Source organism: Littorina saxatilis, linkage group LG10 (genome assembly GCF_037325665.1).
Source record: "Littorina saxatilis isolate snail1 linkage group LG10, US_GU_Lsax_2.0, whole genome shotgun sequence".
Lineage (NCBI taxonomy): Eukaryota > Metazoa > Mollusca > Gastropoda > Littorinimorpha > Littorinidae > Littorina > Littorina saxatilis.
The window spans coordinates 15,841,746-15,868,702 of record NC_090254.1 but is presented as its reverse complement, the minus strand read 5'-3'; the positions used below and the strand labels follow the sequence as shown (position 1 = coordinate 15,868,702).

The 26,957-nt window shown below is 45.4% G+C and overlaps 1 protein-coding gene across 1 annotated transcript in view; it reads left to right on the top strand.

The window, feature by feature from the left end:
* Nucleotides 1–26,957, top strand: part of LOC138978264 (cilia- and flagella-associated protein 74-like) — an 80,317-nt gene that overhangs the window by 13,507 nt on the left and 39,853 nt on the right. Inside the window, exons 7-20 of the mRNA XM_070350929.1 lie at nt 13–123; nt 1,535–1,637; nt 1,968–2,125; nt 3,394–3,526; nt 6,228–6,320; nt 7,342–7,453; nt 11,184–11,428; nt 12,337–12,455; nt 13,520–13,586; nt 22,471–22,560; nt 23,191–23,314; nt 23,732–23,781; nt 24,165–24,291; nt 26,039–26,197. Of these exons, the coding sequence (XP_070207030.1) occupies nt 13–123; nt 1,535–1,637; nt 1,968–2,125; nt 3,394–3,526; nt 6,228–6,320; nt 7,342–7,453; nt 11,184–11,428; nt 12,337–12,455; nt 13,520–13,586; nt 22,471–22,560; nt 23,191–23,314; nt 23,732–23,781; nt 24,165–24,291; nt 26,039–26,197 (1,691 nt within the window). The remainder of the gene's footprint in view (nt 1–12; nt 124–1,534; nt 1,638–1,967; nt 2,126–3,393; nt 3,527–6,227; nt 6,321–7,341; nt 7,454–11,183; nt 11,429–12,336; nt 12,456–13,519; nt 13,587–22,470; nt 22,561–23,190; nt 23,315–23,731; nt 23,782–24,164; nt 24,292–26,038; nt 26,198–26,957) is intronic.

Genomic DNA, 26,957 nt, shown 5'->3' with positions numbered 1-26,957 from the left:
TTGTGGTTTCAGGCGTATAACAGAGACAGCAAAGGACCAGGCCCAGAGACATCAACAAGCCCTGGAGGACGCTACACGCAGTCATGAGAGAGCCAACAAGTACCTCCAGAAAACCCTTGACAAGTAAGTGTGTGCGTTACAGTAATGCGACTGACTGGGGCAAATCGGTGTGGCAAAATTGGGCATACAAGTAAGTATGTGCGTTACTGTAATGCGACAGACTGGGGCAAATCGGTGTGGGAAAATTGTGCATACAAGTAAGTGTGTGCGTTACAGTAATGCGACAGACTGGGGCAAATCGGTGTGGCAAAATTGTGCATACAAGTAAGTGTGTGCGTTACAGTAATGCGACAGACTGGGGCAAATCGGTGTGGCAAAATTGTGCATACAAGTAAGTGTGTGCGTTACAGTAATGCGACAGACTGGGGCAAATCGGTGTGGCAAAATTGTGCATACAAGTAAGTGTGTGCGTTACAGTAATGCGACAGACTGGGGCAAATGGGTGTGACAAAATTGTGCATACAAGTAAGTGTGTGCGTTACAGTAATGCGACAGACTGGGGCAAATCGGTGTGGCAAAATTGTGCATACAAGTAAGTGTGTGCGTTACAGTAATGCGACAGACTGGGGCAAATGGGTGTGACAAAATTGTGCATACAAGTAAGTGTGTGCGTTACAGTAATGCGACAAACTGGGGCAAATGGGTGTGGCAAAATTGGGCATACAAGTAAGTGTGTGCGTTACAGTAATGCGACAGACTGGGGCAAATCGGTGTGGCAAAATTGTGCATACAAGTAAGTGTGTGCGTTACAGTAATGCGACAGACTGGGGCAAATCGGTGTGGCAAAATTGTGCATACAAGTAAGTGTGTGCGTTACAGTAATGCGACTGACTGGGGCAAATCGGTGTGGCAAAATTGGGCATACAAGTAAGTATGTGCGTTACTGTAACGTGACAAACTGGAGCAAATCAGTATGACAAAATTGTGCATACAAAGTGTGTGCGTTACAGTAATGTGACAAACTGGGGCAAATGGGTGTGACAAAATTGTGCATACAAGTAAGTGTGTGCGTTACAGTAATGTGACAAACTGGGGCAAATGGGTGTGACAAAATTGTACATACAGGTAAGTCTATGCGTTACAGTAATGTGACAAACTGGGGCAAATGGGTGTGACAAAATATTGCATACAAGTAAGTTATTGCCTTGAAAGCTTTGATAGTGAGAGCAAAGAGAAAATGCATTTATTAATTTTGCGTGTGCTGGGTAGTGCAGAACAGTTTGTCATGATCGAATAAATCATGTCTTCTTCCACCGGCGTGAACATCACTTATATAAACGTCAGCCAATGAAGATGTGAGTGTAAGTTTGTGTGTGTGTGTGTGTGTGCGCGCGTGCAAGTGTACATGCAGATATAGCTTTCAGGTCGTTCAGGAAAAGTCAACAGTATTCTCAAAAATGTAATAAGTACTGTTTGTGGAAAATATGCAAAATTGTTGCTGGCATTTTGAATTTCTTTTCCAAATTCTTCCCAGAATGCAGTTGAGACAGCAGCAAGCAGAGGGGAAGTACCAAGCAGAGATGCAGCGAAAGATGGACATGCTGGTTAAACTCAAGGTTGACATCTCTTCTAACAGGGTGAGTGGCTGTTTGTTGGGGATAGACGGTGTACACACACACACACATTCATGCATGCATGCATGCACATGCACACACACACGCACACATGCACACACATAGAGGGGTGCCAATTTTCAGGCAAATATATAGTCAAGCATTACATTTCTTGAAAATACAAAAAACATAATGCACTTTTACGAATAGATTAAAAAAATAATCTGTACATTAGTTTGTACATTCACACACCGTGGTCATGAATACACATTGGTCTACATTGAAACGTTATGCTTTTACAGACTCAAAAGGTGCAAAGCGAGAAAAATGCTTCATAATCTTTGGAATTTGCAGGAGAATTTGAAAGCCATTCGTGCCCGTGACAAAGCAGCGGAGAACGCCATGAGGCAAGCAAAGGAGGAAGAAAGACGGAGAATCTTAGCGGAGGGAGGCAACCCTGATCAGGTTATGCTGATCAGGAAAAGACTCTCTGCTCAGAAAAAACAGCGAAAGTGAGTAACAGAGTTTGATAGTGATGAAAATTGAAAGCACCCTTCCTGCTGTCAGACACTGCACTTATTTCTCTTGTTGTCTCTTTTGCGTGCTCTCTCTCTCTTTCACTCTCTCTCTCTCTTTCTCTATCTCACCCCCTCTCTTTCTCTATCTCACCCTCTCTCTTTCTCTATATCACCCTCTCTCTTTCTCTTTCTCCCCCCTCTCTTTCTCTATATCACCCTCTCTCTTTCTCTATCTCACCCTCTCTCTTTCTCTATCTCACCCTCTCTCTTTCTCTATCTCACCCTCTCTCTTTCTCTATCTCACCCTCTCTCTTTCTCTATCTCCCCCCTCTCTTTCTCTATCTCACCCTTTCTCTTTCTCTGTCTCACCCTTTCTCTATCTCACCCTCTCTCTTTCTCTATCTCACCCTCTCTCTTTCTCTATCTCACCCTCTCTCTTTCTCTATCTCCCCCCTCCCTCTTTCTCTATCTCACCCTCTCTCTTTCTCTATCTCACCCTCTCTCTTTCTCTATCTCACCCTCTCTCTTTCTCTATCTCCCCCCTCTCTTTCTCTATCTCACCCTTTCTCTTTCTCTGTCTCACCCTTTCTCTATCTCACCCTCTCTCTTTCTCTATCTCATGTTCTTTCTCTCTAACACACACAAACACAACACAAACACACACACGTAAGTAAACACGCTCACTTGTACACACAAATGAGTTTTGATTTGTTCAAGTTTAGCTCATTTTTACAAGAGAACTCTTTTCAAGATGTCTACATCGACAAGTCTTCTTCTTCTTCTTCAGCGTTCCCGAATTTTCTGGTTACGTGTAAGCTCGTTTGCCCATTTGGGTTCCCTAACTATACTCTGAGAGCATAGTCAGCTTCACTCCGCTTTCGTTGAGTAGGCATGCTGGGTATTTTCGTGTTTCCATAACCCACCGAACTCTGACATGGATTACAGGATCTTTTCCGTGCGCACTTGGTCTTGTGCTTGCGTGTACACACGAAGGGGGTTAAGTCACTAGCAGGTCTGCACATAAGTTGACCTGGGAGATCGAAAAAATCTCCACTCTTAACCCACCAGGCGGCAGCGACCAGGATTCGAACTCACGACCTCCCGATTAGGACGCCGACGTCTTGCCACTGCTCCTGTCTAATACTAGACTTAACTTTTACAGCATACATTTTTTATTAATTGGCATGAGCTAATAACTGAAATGTGTAAAGGATTTTACTTGTATTATTACCAAGTTGTAATTATGTGTTGATTGTTTTCAGGCAAATAGAGACTGTGCAAACCCAGCGGGAGATGGAGATTATGAATCGCATCCTGACCGAAGAGAAAAGCATGAGGAAGCGAAAGAAGCTCCATCCTCAGCTCTGGAAAGAACCCACGTTAGAAAATTCATTGGTGTGTATGGAATACTGTATGGTGTGTTTGTTTTGCTTTCTTGATCGTGAGTTTATTCTTCAGTTTGATTTTGAATGTGTGTGTGCGGGCATGTAAGACAGGTATAGAGAAAGTGGGGGATGAGTAGGCCTGGTAGCTCAGTTGGTGGAGCACTCGACTTGTGATCCTGGGGTCGCAGGTTCGAATTCAGGCCGGGACGGACACGGGTCATCTTTACATGGGTGCAACTCTGCCGGCTACATGCCGGCAGCCGGTTTTTGGTTTCATCGGCTGCCGATGTTTTTGTTCCAGGAGAGGGTTTTTTTGGCATTTTAAATACTAAACAAGTCGCGTAAGGCGAAAATACAATATTTAGTCAAGTAGCTGTCGAACTCACAGAATGAAACTGAACGCAACGCAACGCAGCAAGACCGTATACTCGTAGCATCGTCACTCCACCGCCCGTGGCAAAGGCAGTGCTCGTGGAATTGACAAGAAGAGCGGGGTATTCGTTGCGCTGAGAAGGATAGCACGCTTTTCTGTACCTCTCTTCGTTTTAACTTTCTGAGCGTGTTTTTAATCCAAACATATCATATCTATATGTTTTTGGAATCAGGAACCGACAAGGAATAAGATGAAAGTGTTTTTAAATTGATTTCAAAAAAAAAATTTTGATAATAATTTTTATATATTTAATTTTCAGAGCTTGATTTTAATCCAAATATAACATATTTATATGTTTTTGGAATCAGCAAATGATGGAGAATAAGATAAACGTAAATTTGGATCTTTTATAAAAAAAATTGTTTTTTTACAATTTTCAGATTTTTAATGACCAAAGTCATTAATTAATTTTTAAGCCACCACACTGAAATGCAATACCGAAGTCCGGGCTTCGTCGAAGATTACTTGACCAAAATTTCAACCAATTTGGTTGAAAAATGAGGGCGTGACAGTGCCGCCTCAACTTTCACGAAAAGCCGGATATGACGTCATCAAAGACATTTATCAAAAAAATGAAAAAAACGTTCGGGGATTTCATACCCAGGAACTCTCATGTCAAATTTCATAAAGATCGGTCCAGTAGTTTAGTCTGAATCGCTCTACACACACACACACAGACAGACAGACAGACAGACACACGCACATACACCACGACCCTCGTTTCGATTCCCCCTCGATGTTAAAATATTTAGTCAAAACTTGACTAAATATAAAAAGCTGGACCCCAACTTTTGCCGGTTTTTGCACCCATGTCTTTATGTGTAGATTCAAAGACTGTATCCATGTTCCACCTCCGTGTCACAACTGTGGCACGTAAAAGACCTCTGTCATTCCGCCATAAGTGCAGGTGGCTGATTACACCTAAACACGCATACATCTAGGTAGTGCGACTCGGCTGCTGCTAGCTTTCCACTGGAAGGTAGCGACCCAAATTTCCCAGCGATGGAACAATAAAGTAATGAAAATGAAAATTAGAAGAAAATAATGAGTCAGTGTGTGATCATACACCCAAAAGACTATTAAATTTGTGTTGAAACAGTTCCTCATTAAAACAAAATGAAGTCGCAAGCTGTGGAACTCACAGAATGAAACTGAACGCACTGCATTTTTTCACAATGACCGTAGTCCGCCGCTTGTGCAAAACGGAGTGAAACTGACGAGCCTGTTTAGCGCGGTAGTTGTTTCGCTGTGCTGCATAGCACGCTTTTCTGTGCCTCTCTTCGTTTTAACTTTCTAAGCGTGTTTTTAATCCAAAAATATCATATCTTTATGTTTTTGGAATCAGGAACCGACAAGGAATAAGATGAAATTGTTTTTAAATCGATTTCGGAAATTTAATTTCGATCATAATTTTTATATATATTCAATTTTCAGAGCTTGTTTTTAATCCAAATATAACATATATATATGTTTTTGGAATCAGAAAATGATGAAGAATAAGATGAACGTAATTTTGGATTATTTTATGAAAACAAATTTTTAATTACAATTTTCAGATTTTTAATGACCAAAGTCATAAATTAATTTTAAAGCCACCAAGCTGAAATGCAATATCGAAGTCCGGCCTTCGTCGAAGATTGCTTTACAAAAATGTCAATCAATTTGAAAAATGAGGGTGTGACTCAACTTTTACAAAAAGCCGGATATGACGTCATCAAAGACATTTATCCAAAAAAAGAAAAAAAACGTCTGGGGATATCATACCCAGAAACTCTCATGTAAAATTTCATAAAGATCGGTCGAGTAGTTTACTCTGAATCGCTCTACACACACACACACACACACACACACACACACACACACACACATACACACACACACACACACACACACACACACACACATACACCACGACCCTTGTCTCGATTCCCCCTACAATACTTGACTAAATGTAAAAAGGTCACAAAATTATGCATATTTAATGTTTAATCCTCACATAGAGTTTACATTTATTTGCCTTTTTTCTTACACAAATAGTCAGCTGCATTGCCTTTTATTTTTAAAAACGTTTTCTTTATTACCTTGACTGGCCATATTTTCTGTCTTTCTTAATTAAGTGTTTTTTTGTCAATAATAAACATTCCAATTACCTACCATACTTGGTTTTTTTTATTCTGAATTTTGGAACGTTTATAGTCGTCTATCTGTGTTGGGCATTTTTCTGAATTTTATCTGATATCTTTTTCTTAATTTTACTGTATATATATTTTTTTTTCAGAGAGTTGCGCCTCAGAAGCCCATGCCAGTGAAATTCTTTGAGGACTATGTGAAGAGAACTACAGGGGCTGGTCCCACTTCCACTAAACCTCTGGTGGGTAAATCATAGTGTTACAGATGAACCTTCCTTTTATAGATCTAAACAAATTATGAATATATAATTAGGCCTCAAAAAGGATGCAGTTATAATATGGAGGTAAATTTACAGAGGCTTTTAACACAAAAACTTACGAATCAAGGTATTGAAAGGAGGAAGGTCTGAATTCTTGGGGTCTTAAAAGGGGGGGTCTGCTGTTTATAGAAGGGTTCGCTGTGTCTTGCAGCCTTCTGCTTGTGATCTTGCTTTGAGACTTCGCCGGGGATGGTATAAGACGTAGCCTTGGCTTAAACATGGAAAAGATTATTTGACTACATGTACTGTCAAAGAAGATGATCCTACATTTTGTCCCAAGACAATTTCGGCCCAGAGACATCTCTTAAAATGCTGAGGGAGACCATATAGCCTTCCCCCCCCCCCCCCTCTTTTTATTTCCCAACCCTCTTCCTCCTTTCAACCCCCCCCCCTCCCCCCCCCCCTCACATACCCCTTCCTCAATTTTGGTGAATAAGCATAGTCTGATAGTGCTAGTAGCCATGAACTTTTTGACAACCTCAAAACATTGACTTGCTTTAACATGTGTGCTTGCAAAATAATTACAAGATTTTGTATTGAGGTAATTGCTCTGTGTACAACAACAAAGGTAATTACTGAAACTTTTGAGAGAGAAAAACTAGTGGACTTGGTGTCTGAAAGACTTACCTTTAACATGATTTAAGGCATCTTGGGAGTCTTGGTACAGTTTTAATGCAGATCTGAGGTAGAATGGTACCTGCGACGAAAGGACACCCTTTGGATCAGCCAAGAGTCCAAACATTGCAGGTGACCAGTGTCACGACAGGTACATTTTGGTGAAGCTCATACTCATAGACAAAGGGACAACAGAAAGTGTCCTTTCTTCAGAGGTGTCCTCTCATGGGCAGGGCCTGGCATCGCAGGTACCACTGTACTTGAATCAACGTTGCACAGGAGTTTATCTACTATCATGTTTATAATGAACGTAATTCTATCATTTTAGCTGCGAAGTGTGACTGCCGATGAAGACGAAAAACAGGATGAGGAAAAGGACTTTGTGGAGGACCCTTTTCCCCGCCGTCATTCTACTGATTCTAGTGACTCAGATCGAGATGGTCAGTACAGGTTATCTTGCCTTGGGGGGTGGGGTGGATGGGGGAGGAGGGAGGACGCATGCATGTGTCTTGATTTAGTTTTGTCACAATTTGTGTATGTTTGTTGTTAGGTTTATATGGCTGTCTTTCATGGCCAAATACTTCTATTAATACACACACACAAAAAGGGTAGGGAAAGAGTGCTGTGACAGAAAGGAGCAAGAGAACTCGGCGATAGCGACAAAGGGTAGGGAAAGAGTGCTGTGACAGAAAGGAGCAAGAGAACTCGGCGATAGCGACAAAGGGTAGGGAAAGAGTGCTGTGACAGAAAGGAGCAAGAGAACTCGGCGATAGCGACAAAGGGTAGGGAAAGAGTGCTGTGACAGAAAGGAGCAAGAGAACTCGGCGATAGCGACAAAGGGTAGGGAAAGAATGCTGTGACAGAAAGGAGCAAGAGAACTCGGCGATAGCGACAAAGGGTAGGGAAAGAGTGCTGTGACAGAAAGGAGCAAGAGAACTCGGCGATAGCGACAAAGGGTAGGGAAAGAGTGCTGTGACAGAAAGGAGCAAGAGAACTCGGCGATAGCGACAAAGGGTAGGGAAAGAGTGCTGTGACAGAAAGGAGCAAGAGAACTCGGCGATAGCGACAAAGGGTAGGGAAAGAGTGCTGTGACAGAAAGGAGCAAGAGAACTCGGCGATAGCGACAAAGGGTAGGGAAAGAGTGCTGTGACAGAAAGGAGCAAGAGAACTCGGCGATAGCGACAAAGGGTAGGGAAAGAGTGCTGTGACAGAAAGGAGCAAGAGAACTCGGCGATAGCGACAAAGGGTAGGGAAAGAGTGCTGTGACAGAAAGGAGCAAGAGAACTCGGCGATAGCGACAAAGGGTAGGGAAAGAGTGCTGTGACAGAAAGGAGCAAGAGAACTCGGCGATAGCGACAAAGGGTAGGGAAAGAGTGCTGTGACAGAAAGGAGCAAGAGAACTTGGCGATAGCGACAAAGGGTAGGGAAAGAGTGCTGTGACAGAAAGGAGCAAGAGAACTCGGCGATAGCGACAAAGGGTAGGGAAAGAGTGCTGTGACAGAAAGGAGCAAGAGAACTCGGCGATAGCGACAAAGGGTAGGGAAAGAGTGCTGTGACAGAAAGGAGCAAGAGAACTCGGCGATAGCGACAAAGGGTAAGTAAAAGACAAAGAGAAGAGAATATCAAAGTCTTCCAACTTGCCTATAAGGACGGTCACATGAATAGCTTTGTTCAGCCTTTTTTCCGTTTCTTACTATATGTTCCCGTGAACAATATGTTCAAAACTACACGATTCCCCATAGATGACAGCTTGGTTTTTATTAAGAAGTCATGTACAATTTCAACCTGAGTGTGAATGTTAAGGTAGGGTAGTGGCTGTTATATTAGTTCCTGGCAGATATACATTAGAATTAACCCCCTTTTTCAGACTCCACAATTTGAGACTTCCCCATTTTTAAGACCTTCAGATTTTGTATTCATAACCTCTGTAATTGACCGGCACGGTTGGCCTAGTGGTAAGGCGTCCGCCCCGTGATCGGGAGGTCGTGGGTTCGAACCCCGGCCGGGTCATACCTAAGACTCTAAAATTGGCAATCTAGTGGCTGCTCCGCCTGGCGTCTGGCATTATGGGGTTAGTGCTAGGACTGGTTGGTCCGGTGTCAGAATAATGTGACTAGGTGAGACATGAAGCCTGTGCTGCGACTTCTGTCTTGTGTGTGGCGCACGTTATCCCAGTCAGCACATCAACATTGCCCCAATTGGATCAACATTGGAAGTGCAAATTTTTGCAATATTGAGGCAATGTTGGATTTCAATGTTGGATCAATGTTGGACTTCAATGTTGGAACAATGTTGGATTTCAATGATGGATCAATGTTGGATTTCAATGTTGGAACAATGTTGGATTTCAATGTTGGATCAATGTTGGATTTCAATGTTGGAACAATGTTGAATTTCAATGTTGAGACAATGTTGGGGCAATATGGTGATAGCGTTGACAGTATTTGTTTTCATTGACATGCTCACAATTAAGCCTGTGAAAAAAGTTCATTCTATTTTGTTCTTTCAAAAATGAACTTTTTTCACAGGATTAATTGTGAGCATGTCAATGAAAACAAATACTATCAACACTATCACAACATTGCACCAATATTGCCCCTAGAATTTTATATAACTTTTAAAACCTATTCACATACTCTTTAAGATTAAAACTATTTCAAATGTGTTGCATTTGCATCCGGCATTTGAAAAGTTGAATGTGTGTGTCAAGAATTCATTCATACTATGGACAACACGTGGTGAAAAATATAACAAATAATTGACAGGGAAGGCGTCAGTACTTTAGCGACGTTCACACACACACACACACACACCAACACACAAACCCGTACATACTCACGAGGCCTCACACATGCACGCATATAACCACAAGCATGTAACATTTCAAATACACATACAATATTCCAGAAAACACACCTTCAAATATACTATCAAGCACACACGCAAGTCTCACTCAATTTTTAAGAACCGTATTCAGATCAATGAGCAGTATAATTTTAATAGCCTTCTTAAATTTATATAATTTCGTGTATGTAGAAAGAGTCGATTTTTAAGGTTCAATTTAATTCAGGAATGGGAAAGCTACAGACACCCCCGACCCCATCACACACACGCTGTGTGTTCAGAAAAACTGTAGGATCCAGGTCTACACGGCCTCCGTCCAGCGGCGTCGCGGCGCCCGTGCCGGTCGTTGACCTCTGCAATAACTCGTCGAGGGACGTTGCTGCCGTAGCCGCTGTCGTCGCCGGTGATGTCGCCGCTGCCTGCTCTCTTGACAGTGGCCCATCGTCGCCCTGAAGTTCACGTATCAGAGCCAAAGTAGCAACATGGTGGCCCGGCTTTAGTTTGAGTTCAGTCACACTGGCCCTCGTGGCATTTACCAGTGCGATGTGCGTGTCAAAACCGGCCTCCACCAAAATTTCTGCCACCGTAGAAGGGAGCTGTTTTACCCACTTGTCAAACTTGAATTTGGAACTGTCTCTGTCAGTCATTTTGCACTGCTGCGTATAAAATTTTTGAAGTAAAAAGAACTGAGTAAAAATGTCCCAGCTTTGCTGGCAAAAAACTTTGCTGCTGCTGCGCCGGTGTACAAAAGCTGACTGACTACACTGAATGCAAAAGCTAACAATCACATATCTAGGCGTAGGAATATTTTACTCAATAGGCCCTACACACACAACTGCCGCACGATACAGGACCCCTCTCACGTGCAGCCCGACCCATCCGCCGAACACGCTACTCCAAGGTGTAACCCATCCCGCAGAAGGGACCGACTGCACGAGAGATTGGCGATTTCCTTGATTGGCGCATGCGTCGAAAGTCGTCTGACATCACAATCTTGCGCGAGCCCGCAATTCGCTGTGAGCCAACGTTTACTGTCTCGATCGAGCAACACTCGGTGACAGCTGCGCCCGCGGCGCAGCAAGAGATTGCCGATCGCGGTGTGGCGATGGAAGAAACACCGTTTGTGAGACTGAGCTTGATATCCAACAATAAACCAATGTTGAGACAACATTGCCTCAATACTCCGTGCTGACTGGGATATGTCAAAGCAGCACCGCCCTGATATGGCTCTTCGTGGTCGGCTGGGCGTTAAGCAAAACAAACAAACAAACCTCTGTAATTTTACCTATTATTTACAAATCAAATGTCTTCTCTTCTTTCCAACAGAAGCAGAAGTAGAGAACCTGGCCAAGCCGGAGTTCGAAGGCTTATGGGAGCAGCACAAGCCGTACAAGCCGCCCAAGGATCTGGCCAGTGTCGCCGGACCTCCTGGGTCAAGCAAGATGGACAAGGAAATTCTGCAGAAGACCCTGCAAAAACACCGCCAGGGAATCATCGTCAAGCAGGTGGCTGCTGGGAAGGAGTTCAGCGGCTGCCCCTTCTACAGCAAGCCCGACATCATTCACTTCAAGGTAGGTATTTGTGTAGAGCATAAAGAATGTGATGGGCAAAGAGGCCCAGTGGATAATACGCTGGCCTCCCATGTGGAAGGTTGCGGTATCGAACCCCTGCGGCGCCTGGTGGGTTAAGGGTGGAGATTTTATAGCAAGCCTGACATCATTCACTTCAAGGTAGATATTTGTGTAGAGAATGTTTGGTTTGAGGAGAAGAATGTGATGGGCAAAGAGGCCTAGTGGATAATATGCTGGCCTCTCATGTGGAAAGTTGCGGGTTCGAACCCCAGCGGCTCCTGGTGGGTTAAGGGTGGAGATTTTTCTGATCTCCCAGGTCAAGTTATCTGCAGACCTGCTAGTGCCTTATCCCCCTTCATGTGTAAACTCAAGCACAAGACCAAGTGCACACAGAACAGATCCTGTAATCCATGTCAGAGTTCGGTGGGTTATAGAAACACAAACAAACAAAAACCAGCATGGCCCCACTCATCCCCCGAAAGCAGAGTATGGCTGCCTGAATAACAGGGTAAAAACGGTCATGCACATAAAAGATTGTGGTGCTGGTTTTCAAAGTGTCCACTGAATATCTTCTCCTTACCATCTACAGTCTCTTCGGGCTGCTACGGGACATGTCAATATAAACCTAGAGATATCCAACTGGATGTTACGTATGATGCAGGCATGTGTGTGTGTGTGTGTGTGTGTGTGTGTGTGTGTGTGTGTGTGTGTGTGTGTGTGTGTGTGTGTGTGTGTGTGTGTGTGTGTGTGTGTGTGTGTGTGTGTGTGTGTGTGTGTGTGTGTGTGTATGTGAGGTGTTTATTGGAATTGTAAAGCGCTTGAAGCTGTGAATCGGGACTTGTGCTATAGAAAAGTGATTTATTATTATTATTATTATGTGTCTCATTCACTTGTCCTTGTCTTGTCAGGATTTTGATGTTGGCAGCTCCTACAAGAAACGAGTTGTGCTGACCAACGTTTCCTACTCCATCAACTATTGCAAGTACCTGGACATCACCGAGAGACTCAAGGACTTCATCAAGATAGAGTGAGTTCATCTAATAGTAATAATGATAACGAACACTTATTAATCACCCCTTCTCACCAGAGCTCAGGGCGATGTACCATAGCAACAGCGTGCATACACATGCACGCACGCACGCACGCACGCACGCACACACGCACACACACACACACACACACACACACACACACACACACACACACACACACACACACACACACACACACACATACACACACACTACAATACAGTTTGATCATGTGGTGCTGAGAATCTGATTCATGGGAAACAATGTGCAAGTAAAACTTACTTAGGCTTTAACAACTTGTTGAATGATCACAGAGCAAAGCTGCTGAGATAATATGTCACATGTTTTCTCCATAACTCCTGTCAGAAATCTAATTCCGTGTTGTGCCAACAGAAGTTATTCACAATGAAATAATTCCTGTAGTCAGACACTGTACCAATAGGGCCCTATCTTTCAGGTAGCTTTTCCTATCCTTCTATCTATTACAAACTCTTTTGAGAGTGATGTGTTAGGGCTGGTCACATGTTAGCTGGGTGGCATCAGAGACTCTGGTGGCATCATAAGACGTTGATCTTCCTACAGTGTTAGTCTTACCTGCAATGAAAGGCCCCTTCAGTGAGGGAAAATTTCGCATGAAATGACACTTTTTGTTGTCCTTTTGTGTCTTAACTCCACTATAAAATAATAATATACCTGTCATGACAGGCCACCTGTAATGAAGGGACACATTTGGCTGGTCCCAAGATCATCTTTCATTGCCAGTATTGCTGAACTTCTAAAGTTTCATCTTGCAGAGGCAAAAGTCCAATTGTCTGGGCAGTTGATCGAAGCACCTGTTGTCTCGAGTGGGGTGATGGCAGGCCAGGGAGGGAAAGCTAAAGAGTGGTGGTTATGAATTATTGTGTCCAGGCTGTCACTGGACTTACTTGCTGACTGGACTTACTTGCTGATACTTACTGATGTCTGTGGATTCCAGGAGGAACTTGCGGCCATAGCGCCAGTGTTAAACACACTCATGTCAAGAATTCTTACCTTGATTCTGATATTTGTGGTTTTTCAGGTTCAACCCGCCAGGTCAGATGTCTGCTGGTATGACCTGTGAGATGATGGTCACCTTCAAACCCATGGTAGGTATTGCTGACACATTGCTGTTGTGGAATACCATGACAAGAACTGTTGGTATCAATGCCTTTAATACAAAATTGTCACTGCTCTGTGGCTTGATACATGTATTAAGTTTACTTGAAACGTGTGGCACATTTAAAAAAAATTTCCCAGTAGAAAAAATTGTCCTGAAATTCTAGCTGAAACCAGTACCTGTTCCACCAGTAGCAAATATACAACTTAATTGCTAGTTATTTCCATTATCATAAAAAAAGATATCATCTAAAAAAATATATTAAAAAGGTAAACAAAGTGTACTTTGATTTGATATTTGCAACACAAGTAATGAAGAGACAGAACTGTCATGCCCTTTAAGCTAAGTGAAATAATAATGTCCTTAACTCATTGTCTCCCAGGTACAGATATATCCGTACCCACTCATATGGCTCTATCTGACCAGGTACGGATATATCCGCTCAGACTGTTGGCTTCAGTCGCTTACTGTAACGTCGATCAAATGCCTGCATTCCAGCATGTTGATACACAGTTTCTACACAGTTACAGCAGTCCCTCTCATGAACGGACACCTTTGGGCCATAGCAAAACTGTCCGTACATTGCAGGTGTCCGGTCACGGGAGGGGTGACCACACCACCCCCTCCCCCATACACTCACACAGAGACACACAAACAACAGGATTGAGTCTATGCTAATCACTTCTTGTGGCTACTAAACAATAACAATAAACTCATAATACTTCTTTAAACGTTCTGTAAAAAGGATTTGTATGAAAAGTGTTGAAAAGAAGAGATAAAATAAATCCTCAAGGCAGTGAACACACTCACCATGCACTGACATACGAAAGCAGCCACACAAACACAGCACAGAGGAGCGTGTGCAGATGCTTTGCAAGAATAAGCTTGAAAACCAGTTTGATTTAATCACATATTCTTACTCCAATTCTTATGAATGCATTGACTTTAGTCCCACATGCTAGATGTCGAAAAACCTCTCAAATTACCTGCCCTTAGTAGGGTGGTAACCAAGCTAAAAGCGACGCCATAGCCGTTGCTATGGCCTGACCTTGCTCAGTTACCCATAACACCCTGCGCACCACGCGAGCGCCAGCATCCGTAATAATCATTCTCGACTTTCGACAACACACGGTGGACGTGTCCGAATTTCGCTCTCACTTTTGGCCTTCACATGCCTGCTCGTCCTTGAGACTAGCCGGTTCTTGGGGGTCTACCTGTCCGCCTACCTTTTGGTGAGATCTTTCCTGTGTATGTTTGGTATAAATGTTGATAGCTTTGTGTTGAACACGCACGCAGAAGTTTTTTGTTCTGGGTGACTGTTTTTCGCCGGTCTTAAAATGGCCGACAACAAAGCTAATCTTGGCGCGAGACTGGAAGGTGACAAGGCTCTTAGCCTGGTTTAGAAAACTATACCTAAGAGTAGCCTAAGAACTTTGATTTGCCTATTATGCGGGTCGTAGATCCGTCAAACAGCACTTCTTTTTATGTTCCTATCCCTTCGAGGGCGGGTTCAGTTCTTTCACAGCTCGCTTCCCCTGTTGGGGTTAATCAGCCTTTAGGCTCCTTATAGACTTTTTGTTGGATCGTCGTCGGTGCGACTGATGGGGGGGGGGGGGGGTGGCCGTGTGGCTATTCTTTCCCCTTTCTCTGAGTAAGAGGAATCAGTCAATGTCCTCCTTTTGGGGGGACTTAACGATGTTTTGGTCTGTATTTTCAGCTGTTTCAGGCACGATCGGCGGTTCCCGCCCTCCCGTTTGTCAGCTTCGCACTGTGGTCAAGTGCAAATGGCCTGTTCGGTTCAGCCCGTTTTTTGCCTCTGGTGGCTCTGGGCTGTTCTCGAGCACCCCTTCCTTTAGGAGGGGGGGCCTGCTCCCTGCCTGCGTTTAACCACTCTGATTACCGCCGGTACTTCACAGTGTGTTACGCAGCCCCCCGCCAATGGGGGGGGATAGGGGGGGCGCTCCTGCGTCGCACCGTCGCCTGGTGCAAACGGCCAGTTCGGTTCAGTCCTTTCTGCCACGGGTAGACTGGGTTGTTCGCGAGCACTCTCTCCTTTAGGAGAGGGGGCCAGCTCCCCGCCTGCTTTGGCCGCTCGGCTTGCTTTTAAACAGCACTGCTGGGTCGGTCAGGCAGCCCCCTTACCGTGAGGAAGGGGGAGTGGGGGGGCACGGTAAGTCACGGCCAGGGCTTGTCCCACTCTGCCCTTTGCGGGCAGGGGGCCGTGTTAGCTTCCCACCCTTTCCCGCCCCCCGGGCGCGTTCGGGTGGCGGCTTTCCAGGCTACGTTACAAACCCCTTCTCTGCTCCATTTGGGGCAGGGTGGGGGGGGTATCAGTGGCCCACTCTTTCCCGCCCACCGGGCGGGATCGGGTGGGGGCTGGAGTAGCGTTCCACCCTTTCCCTCCCTCTGAGTTGGACGGGGTGGGCGCTGTTGGACTGTCTTCACAGTCTGTGCCTCAATTGTCCTGGCCCGACAATCGTTCGCCTCCCCTATCGGGGTGGGCGGGCGGTGGGCTATAGGACTACGGCAGGTGGACGGAGGGGGGTCGGCCGTTGCTCGGTTCGTCTCTCTCCTTCGCTCTTACTGCTGTGACGAGCCACCCCCCTCCCCATCTGGGGCATGGAGTGGCTCAGGCCTTTCTACACAGCGGGGGTGCTATGTACGGCTTTCCAGGCTACGTTACATACTCCTTCTCTGCTCCTTTTGGGACAGGTGGCTGTGTTAGCTACCCGCGCTTGTCGCGGGTCCACCCTTTCCCTCCATCTGGGTTGGACGGGGTGGGCGCTGTTAGACTGTCTTCACAGTCTGGCCTCTATGGTCCTAGCCTGACAATCGTTCTTCTCCTCTATCGAGGCCTTTCTACACAGCGGGGGTGCTATGTACGGCTTTCCAGGCTACGTTACATACTCCTTCTCTGCTCCATTTGGGACAGGTGGCTGTGTTAGCTGCCCGCGCTCGTCGCGGGTAGCGGTCGCGGAACAATGAGCTTGACTCTCTTTTGTTCTCGGCAGGGTGTCTCGCACAGTGGTCAGGGAACAATGAGCTTTGCTCCGTTTTGTTCTCTGCACGGGCTGTGCCGGCTGTCTACCTGGGACAGGCGGAGACAGAATATACTCTTTCTCTCCAGTCTCCCATTCTTTGTATTCACATTGGTCTGCGGGGACTCGGCTATAGTATCACCTGGCCAGTGGTCATTGTCCTTAACCAGCATAGGTCACCCCCCCCCCCCCCCTCCTAGGGGTGGGTGAGTGATAGGGCTACTTGACTTTGGCAGGTGGACGAGCGAGGATCGGCCGTTTACGGCCGTTTCTCTGTTTCAGTCCTTGCCCCCTCTAGGGGTTGCGGCTGTGCTGGACCACCCCCTCCCCACTTGGGGTGAGTTGTGGTTCAAACTAGGTAGTCTGGTTCTTAGCACTGGGATGCTTCTCTCGCACAGTGGGTGGGGTAAGATGCGCCGGGCCCGGCTTTGTCTTGTTTCTCCACTCTATCTCCTTCTCGGCAGAGATCTGTGCCAGTTACCAACCCCTCTTCCCCCCACCTCTTGTTCAGGTGGGCGGTTTTGGGTTGGCAGTCAGAGACTGATCACGCTTTTCATCCACACTCTTGGCGGTGTTATCGGCAGGAGTATTTAGTGCGCGACCTCCCCGGTCTCCCCTCCTTTTGTGTTTTACACAACTGGTGGTTAGGTTCGGACTCCTTGTTGGAGGAGGGGGAGTGTATAGGGTTGCCTACTGGTTGTAGGCTTCCCATACATAGAGCGGCTGCTGTTGCAGTTTACTTTGTCCCGGATAGGTTGGGGGTGTCTCTCTTCCTTCCTCTTCCGGGATGGCTTTGGGTTTTCACAGGCTTTCTCGCAATTTGTTTCATTTGCTGAGTCTCCGGTGATTGCCTACCTCATGCCACACTTTTGGCTTGTTCCGCACCTTAGGATAGTGGTCTTCATCCTACACCTTTCCCGCTGCTTTTTACGCAGGGGACTGCTGGCTTCGGGGTTTCAGGCTGCTTCATCCTCACTTTTAGTGCGGAAGAAGATAGCAGGGAATTTTCAGGCTCAGGGTCTGATCCGCACTTTTTATTGCCAGGGGCTAGTTTCTGGCTTCGCTTACAGACCACAGGGAACATGGAGGTTTTATGATGTTACTCCTCCCTCTCCTCTCTGGAGGAGCTAGGATGGCATGGTTTGGAGTTTTCTGCTTTGGCTGAGACTCTCTTCTGTGCTTTCTTATAGGCAATCTTATCCTCCCTGATCGCTCTTTTGGGTTAGGGAGGATGCCTTGGATAAGGCTTTAGCCAGGCTGCTGGCAGCTTGGGCTAGGGTCGTCACTGAGCGGAGAAGTTTCTCGGTGACGTTTTAGGCCCACACTGTTTTTGCTTGGTGTGATCTCCTTCCTTTACAAGGGGTTTGATTTCATGCTGGTTGCAGGAAGCAAGGGTCAGGCTTTTTCGGGGGTTGTTAAGACCTACTCAATAGCTGGAATCTTTCCCTTCCTTCGTGGACCTCTGGCAGCGCATTTATGCGCTCCCGGTTACAAAGGGGTGTTTTGGTTCAGTGTCGCCTCCCTCTCTGCGGGAGGTGGGTCGGCATGGGCTAGAGCTTTCAGCTTTGGCTGAGATTTTCCTCGGTGCTCTCACATGAGCTTTCCTTCTGCGTTTCTGCACACAGGAAAGGGCTCGGTTTCTGGGGGTGTTGGTCTCTGGACTATCTCGGGGGCTGGTTGAGCTTTTTCAAGGTCAATCAGCTTGTCAGCTGCACTTTCTTTTGGTGTTGAACCAGGCTTTTTGCCTGGTGCTCTCAGTAACCAGGCAAAATTCCGAGCTGTCCTTATCCCAGGTTTTTTACCTGGGCATGCTGTTCGACTTTGTCTCTTGGAAGGTTTATTCTTCACTCAAGAGGGAATAGGGAGGCTATAAGCTCTTTTCACTGCCAGACGGGCACGAGAGCAGGCCTCTGCGGGGTCTTTAGACCCGATCTTCGGTCGGACGGTATCGATAGCTATGCTGGCCCTCTAGTCTTTCCTCAAGTTTTTTGGGGGGTTCGGCCTCTCAGGTCTGGGACATGAGGGTCCTCCTCCAGAGTGGGTTCCTCCACTAGGGGAGGTGGCTGGAATCCTTTTGGATCGCTCAGGGGACTTTTTTCCCTAGCTCTGTTTCCCCCTGGACTTAGACCGCTTTATGGATGCGTTTTCGTCTAGATGGGTCCTGCACTGGCAATTGCAGTCTTGAGGCTGTGATGTAGACGCAAATCCTTGGGCTTCTCTTTTGCCTGAGGTTAGGAGCAGTGGCTCTTAGTCTACTAGCCTTTCCTTTTTTGCTATTTACAGGCATGGCCTGTTGCATTCGGGCAATTCTTCTGTTGCTTCTTATGTGAACTAGCTGGGGTGAGCAAGTTCTCGCTCCCTGTCAGACAGAGTATAGGGGATTCTGATTGAGTTTCACACTAAATCATTTTCTCAGGGGAATTTCTCCCCGGCCAGCTCTGCGATCTGGCCGACTCGCTCAACAGGTCCTTTCAGGGCTTGCACAGGGGTTGGCCCATCTTCTGACGGGTCTGGAGGCGTGCTGTTTGTGTTTTAGATCATGGGTTCTGACTCTGGTCTTTGGGAACGAAGCATATATTTCCTCCACTTTATCTGTGTATGCTCCTTTTTTGGCCTCCTTGGCCAATTGGGGATTTAGAGGGTGGGTGCAACTCCTTAGCGCCCCTCTCTCAAGCCAGGTGGTTTTTCACCTCTGTTTCAGTTTTTGGCTTTGGGCAGCTGGGCCTCTTCTTTGAGGTTCCGGCTTCTCGGCTATCTCAGCTGTTTTGAAACAAATAGGCCTCTCTTCTGTTGCTCATGGCGCTCTTGTCGGCATGATCAAGGGACCTTGTTTTACGAGGTTTAGAGGCTCCCCCTTGTTTAGCGCGTGGGACTTTGTTCTACTTACTCTGGGCCTCAGCCCTATAGGGCAGTGAGGCGCATGCGTTTTTGGGGTTTGCCAGAGGATGTAGCCTTAGGGCTTTTGGTTCCGTTTGTTCACGGTTTTTGGCCAGGTTTTGGGGTTTCAGAAACCTGGTCAATATCCTCTGGTGTTTGATTCCCTCCTCTTGGGAGGATTTTCGCTCTGGGAGATTCGGATTTTCTAACTGTCTGGTTGGACTTTTTTAATCCCTTTTTTGACGTTACTGTCTTTTGGAACCACGAGCTTTAGCTCAGGTTCTTATTTCTTTACAATGGAGCGAAAGAGACGTCTTTTATTTGTCTCTCTCTAGGGGCTCTGCTACATTCATAGGACAGTCCTATGAGTGGTACGTTCCGAACAGGGGGGGGGGGCGTTCAGTCCTCCCTCTATTCCTTTTCAGGCGTTCGGGAGTCTGGTGTTCTTCTCTGGCCTGTGGTGTTCCTCTCGCCTATGCGAGGTTTGCCAACAGCTCGGGTACAGATTTTGTGCTTCTTTTATTGCCGTGTTGCGTTCTGGTCGCCTAGGCGAAGCTTTGCAAACGGCTTACTGGAGATCAGATGATGTGTTCATCGGTTTCTATCTTCGGGATATCTCCTGCACGCGGCTAGATGGCTCCAGTTCATTGCTGGTTTTAGTTGCTGCAGGGCAGGTTCTTACAAGGACATAAGTAGGTTCCCTCCACCTTTAGGAGGAATCTGCATTCATAAGAATTGGAGTAAGAATATGTGATTAAATCGAAAATTTTTAATTAAATTTTGATTTAATATAATATACTTACCCAATTCTTATAGTTAATACCCTCCCATCCGTCCCCGCTGGATTATGTCCTTGGGGGTTTGTTTGACTAATAGTCTCGAATGATTATTACGGATGCTGGCGCTCGCGTGGTGCGCAGGGTGTTATGGGTAACTGAGCAAGGTCAGGCCATAGCAACGGCTATGGCGTCGCTTTTAGCTTGGTTACCACCCTACTAAGGGCAGGTAATTTGAGAGGTTTTTCGACATCTAGCATGTGGGACTAAAGTCAATGCATTCATAAGAATTGGGTAAGTATATTATATTAAATCAAAATTTAATTAAAAATTTTCGAATAAATAGCAGCAGATAGAGCTGCATGTCATAATCAAGTAATTTATTTGTTTCTTGTCTGGCTTTATTGACTGCATGCCGATCATGTGGCATGGCAGTGACTTTTCACTCTTCAGTCGGAAATACACTGTACATAACACAGCTCCCACTCTCCCTCACTAATGCCTACCCCAAGCCGTGACAACTGATGCTTGGAAATTGTGTGGAAGTGTACACCTCTCTATTTCTCTCCAATGCTCTTCCTGCTGACATGCGGTGACACCGGACACCCCACAGAGTTTAGCCAGCTAACCCTCCACCCCCTCCCCCCCCCCTTTCTCTCTCTCACTCCCTCCAGCCATGTACTGTTGGGGGCTGTGGCCAGAGAGGCCAGCTGCACTGTTCACTCAGAGCAAAACCAGTTGACTGTGTAAAACTTTTGACAAAGCAAGACAACTGAAGGGTTCATAGATTAGGCAACCGACTCACTGGTCAAGGCTGAGGGGAAACAAGAGTATCTTGTCAATGAAAGAGGTTACACACAGACACACGATGGGTACACGTGCACTCAAGTTATCAGTGACTGTCATCACACCATTATTATTATTATTATTATTATGAACATTTGTGCGCCTAATCTAAATATAGCCCTAGGCGCTTACAAAATATAAAATACATAGTGAACATTATACGAAACACAAATCGACAAGGACTCATACACTCGCAGACAGGCGCACAGCGAGAACGCGACGCACTCACTCATACCAACTACAGGCACATGCATTCTAGACGGGAAAAACAGTCATAAATAAATAAATAAAGTATTGGATACATAAAGTTTGTTGAGAGAAGAAGAATAGAGCTGGAAAGGGAAGAAGAAGGAGAAAGAAAGAGACAGATCAAGGACCAGCAGGAGAGGGTGATGTGTGGTCATTAACGGACTAGTGAGGGAAGAGGTGTGTTTTGAGTGAGGTTTTGAATGATTGCATAGATGTAGAGTGCCTGAGTGAATGCGGGAGTTGGTTCCAGATGGATGGGGCCTGGTAGGAGAAGGTGCGCTGGCCATATGTTTTGGTGCGTGCTGATGGTATCCTAAAAAGGCGGGTGTCTGCGGAGGATCTTAGGGAGCGAGAGGGGGAGTAGACATCAAGAAGGTCAGAAAGATAGCTAGGGGACGATAGATCAAAGTTTCTGAAGCAGAGTGTGGAGATCTTGAACTGAATCCTCTGTTGAACAGGCAGCCAGTGTAGGGTTTGAAGAAGAGGGGTGATGTGGTCATGCTTGGAAGAACGAAAGATGAGGCGGGCGGCATGATTCTGAACACGCTGAAGCTTTTCGATGATGTAGTTGGGAGAGCCAGATAGAATGGAATTGCAATAATCGAGTCGGGATAGGACAAAGGCGCAGAGCAGAGTTTTAGTGGCATCCTCAGTGAGGAGATGACGGATGGAGGAGATGCGGCGGATTTCAAAGAAGCAAGTGCGGCTGTGATCTTTGTACCAAGAGCCGGACTGCTCTGTTATCGATTTTGTTGTGGTGAAAATTTGACGATGGTCTGTCCGTACATTGGAGGTATGACCTGCTGTTGGGACCGAAAATGAGTGTCCGCGTCCACGTTTTGCAGGTGTCCGTTTAAGGGGGGGCAAATATAGAAGGAAAACACTCCGTGCCGAGCAAATGTGTCCGTACATGTCAGGTGTCCGCTCACGCCGGGGGCCGTACATTGCAGGGACTGCTGTACTACAATTCTGAGTGACCTGCTGGTCTCGGCCAAAAACACCTTGGTCAACATAGGTGGGGTAGAAAGTGTTAAAGACGCTGTGTAATGTCATTGTTCGTGATTGTAATGATTATTTTCATCAACAGATCAACGAGGACCTGATTGGAGAGGTCAACTTCCTGTCCCAGACGGGCCCTTTCAGTATCCCTCTACACTGCACCACCAAGAAATGTGATGTGAGTTTGAGTTTTGTGTGTTCCTAATGGCTTGTCAATGAGTGATGGATTTATCAGCAGAATTGTCGATTGCCACTTCAGGCATGGTACAGTGGAACCCCCCTTTTAAGACCTCCAAAAATCTGAGAAAATCAGGTCTTAAAAATGGGGGTACATTTACAGAGGTTATGAGCAAAAAGTCTGAGAAAACAGGGTAAGCATACAGAGGAAGTCTCTGATTAGGGGTCTTAAAACGGGGGTTCCACTGTATTTCTTTATTGTTGTTATACATTCTTTGGTTTGTTTGTTTCCTTAACGCCCAGTCTACCACGAAGGGCCATATCAGGGCGGTGCTGCTTTGACATTTAACGTGCGCCACACACAAGACAAAAGTCGCAGCACAGGCTTCATGTCTCACCCAGTCACATTATTCTGACACCGGACCAACCAGTCCTAGCACTAACCCCATAATGCCAGACGCCAGGCGGAGCAGCCACTAGATTGCCAATTTTAAAGTCTTAGGTATGACCCGGCCGGGGATCGAACCCACGACATCCCGATCACGGGGCGGACGCCTTACCACTAGGCCAACCGTGCCGGTCATTCTTTGGTCATTAGCCTAATACCAATACTGTTTGATATTGTCCTCAGCTGCAACTGGATGTCAACATGATAGACTTTGGGACAACAGTCATCGGCGAAATGATGAAGCGTTCCTTCACTCTCTCCAATAGAGGGGCGCTTGGCACAAAGTTTGACTTCTTCAAAGTCACAGGTAAGTCAATGTTCAACCAATGAAAAGGCAAGGAAAAGGTAGCAATATGGGCTGATTTTTTTGACAGGGCACTTTTCTGATGCCAATTTGATTTGGGAATGATGTCTTCAACTCTTGATGACAAGAATTCCCCTCTCTCCCCCCCCCTCTCTCTTCCCCCCCTCTCTCCCCCCCCTCTCTCCCCCCCTCTCTCCCCCCCTCTCTCCCCCCCCTCTCTCACTTGTATGAATTTTGTCTGTGTGTGTTGTTTTAAAGTTGATTATTAAATGATAATGATGACAGTTTAATAGGAAGGAATATATCTCTACCAAGGAATATAAATTGAGAACCAACTCTGCTGGTGTTCACAGTAACCATTGTGCTATTTTCTGTGTCATAACATATATTAATGAGAATTTAGTTTTTGTTATTGCGCAGGCATGAAACAGAGGACTTTGACAACAGCTGCAACCTCTCTCGATCGACTGGTGAGTTTTATATTTCTACTTTATGTTCTGGTTACTGCACAGTCTGTGATGATGTAAGCTTGGACAACACCGGTGATCTGCCTGTTAGACATTCAGTCCGGTTACTTCCATATGTACATGGATTCGATATTCGTTAATATAAGCTTTATGCTTGAGTTCGGATCCTAAATGTTAAATATTGTATATATATCACGACACAAAAGTTGATTAAGTCAAATCAAATCAAATCAAATTAACTTTATTATCTCACATGGAGAAATTGCAGTTTTGTTTAAACCATGTGTACATGTACTTATATTTAGCTGGTTGACTGGCAAGGTTTGCTGACCTACGTCTATGCCACTGCATCTGTGTTTGATGCAATCAACTTTTACCTATTACAGACCACAGAGTCCATGCGAGGTGTCAGCCCAGATTCTGAAATGGTGACAGACAAGCCCACAGAGAAATCCAAGCAAGGAGGATCGACCATTGAGAAGCCTGGCGACTTGAAGAAGCGATCACAGGATGGTCAGTTAAAACTTTACCATCAGAATAAGTTTATACAGTGGAACCCCCCTTTTAAGACCCCCCAATTTAAAACTTCCTCCATTTTAAGACCTTAGTTTTTTGGATTTCCTATTCATATCCTCTGTAAATGTACCCCCATTTTAAGACTCCCTCCTTTTTAAGACGGATTTTGTCAGATTTTGAGGTCTTAAAAGGGGGGTTCCACTGTACCATATTTTAAGCTGCAGGGAGGATAATGATAAGGCCAACAAAAAAAATATAGTCTGTTTACGGTAACATAGGCAAAAAGAATAGGGTCGGTAGGTCGGGATTTTTTTTATTTATATTTTTTTTTCCAAAAAAACATATTTTCAAGTTATTTTGCAAAAAAACAGACTTTTTTTATTTTTTTTATTTTTTTTATTTTTTTGTCTCCCCAAATGCCAAAAAATGTCTAGGGTCGCGCGAAAAAATAGGGTCGGTTGGGATACCGTAAACAGACTTTTTTGTTGTTGGCCTTATGGAGCTTTTTAATTACTGCAGCTTCGAAGTGCAGTGAAACCCTCCTTTTAAGATCCCCCCCCCCCCCCCCCCCGATTAAAGACTCCCTCCCTTTTAAGACCCTATATTTTCAGATTTTCTGTTCACAACCTCTGTAAATTTACATCCAATTTAAGGCTCACTCCTTCTTCACTCAAAGACCTGATTTTCTCAGATTTGTGGAGGTTGTAAAAGGGTGTTCAACGGTATTGCAACAGTGTTTACAGTCACGGGATTCAATCAATCAATCAATATAAGGCTTATATCGCGCGTATTCCGTGGGTACAGTTCTAAGCGCAGGGATTTATTTTGTTATTTTGTTATTTTTATTTTATGCAATTTATATCGCGCACATATTCAAGGCGCAGGGATTTATTTATGCCGTGTGAGATGGAATTTTTTTACACAATACATCACGCATTCACATCGGCCAGCAGATCGCAGCCATTTCGGCGCATATCCTACTTTTCACGGCCTATTATTCCAAGTCACACGGGTATTTTGGTGGACATTTTTATCTATGCCTATACAATTTTGCCAGGAAAGAGCCTTTTGTCAATCGTGGGATCTTTAACGTGCACACCCCAATGTAGTGTACACATTCAGTATCAAATCATCAACTGTCTGACTAACCAACTGACTGACTGTCCAAAAGTTAAATGCATTCGTTTTAGTTCGGCAGTGTAGGGCTTGGATAATTCTAGGATGGTCCATATTGCTAAATTAACGAGGCTAGAAAAAGGTGGTACATGTACATGTATATTGATGCCAAATACAAAAGTAGATTTTTCATCTGCATTTGGGTGACTTAATTATAATCCAGCTATTACATTTAAAGTCATTTTCGTGTTCATGCAGCTTAAATATATCCCAAGGTTCATCATTATTAGAGGACATTTGTGACCCTCCACCACGGAATGAGTCGCATGTCACCTCGCACGGTTCTGCGCTGGGCTTAATAAAAAAATTATAAGTGCGGGGGGTGTCTGGTAACAGTGTGAGGGTCACCTTAGTCACAGGCTTATAACTCAAAATTTGTTTGCTCTTTTCTAAAACGGTTTTCACCACAAGATAGAGCATTAAAAACTCTTTAGGAAAATGTAAAAATATGAAAATCATGCAAAGGTGACATGCTACTCATTCCGTGGTGGAGGGTCACATTAGTTTTGTTTTGATACAGTGTGGTGCCTGACATGCTTTATGGTCAAACCATTTACTTTTTTTGCAGACTTACAGAAAATCCCAGAAGCGCCAGGGGAGGGAGGTCTGAGCGACTCGCAGCAAGCGGAGGGCAGCGAAATAACGGACCTGGGATTGGCAACCATGGATGTCCCCACAGACCGCCCTGGGGGCAGTGAGCAGAAAGCTGACCAAGAACTGGGTGACGGTCAGTGGAGTTGTACTTCTTCTTCTTCTGCGTTCGTGGGCTGAAACTCCCACGTACACTCGTGTTTTTTGCACGAGTGGAATTGTACGTGTATGACCGTTTTTTACCCCGCCATTGAGGCAGCCATACGTCGTTTTCGGAGGAAGCATGCTGGGTATTTTCGTGTTTCTATAACCCACCGAACTCTGACATGGATTACAGGATCTTTTTCGTGTGCACTTGGTCTTGTGCTTGCGTGTACACACGGGGGGTGTTCGGACACCGAGGAGAGTCTGCACACAAAGTTGACTCTGAGAAATAAATCTCTCGCCGAAACGTGGGGACGAACTCACGCTGACAGCGGCCAACTGGATACAAATCCAGCGCGCTACCGACTGAGCTACATCCCCGCCCCGAAGTTGTACATTTTGCAGACATTCTTTCACCTGGAATCGGCGTATGGCTGCCTGAATGGCAGGGTCAAAACGGCTATACACGTAACAATCCTCTCGTGCAAAAACATGAGTGAACTTGGGAGTTTCAGCCCATGAACGAAGAAGAGAAGAGTACATTTTCGGGACTTTCTTCTCTTCTTTGTCTCTCTGTTTCTTCCTCTCGTTGTGTCTCTACCTTTCGGGTCCTGCCTGTGTAAAAGTTACACAGCTGTCCGTTGATGGAGTATTATCTGTTGCTGTTACGGTTGAAAAGTATGATGTTAAAGGCTAAGATAAACCCATTCTATTCTAGAATTCTTGAACTCTCCGGTTCATGTTGTGATTTC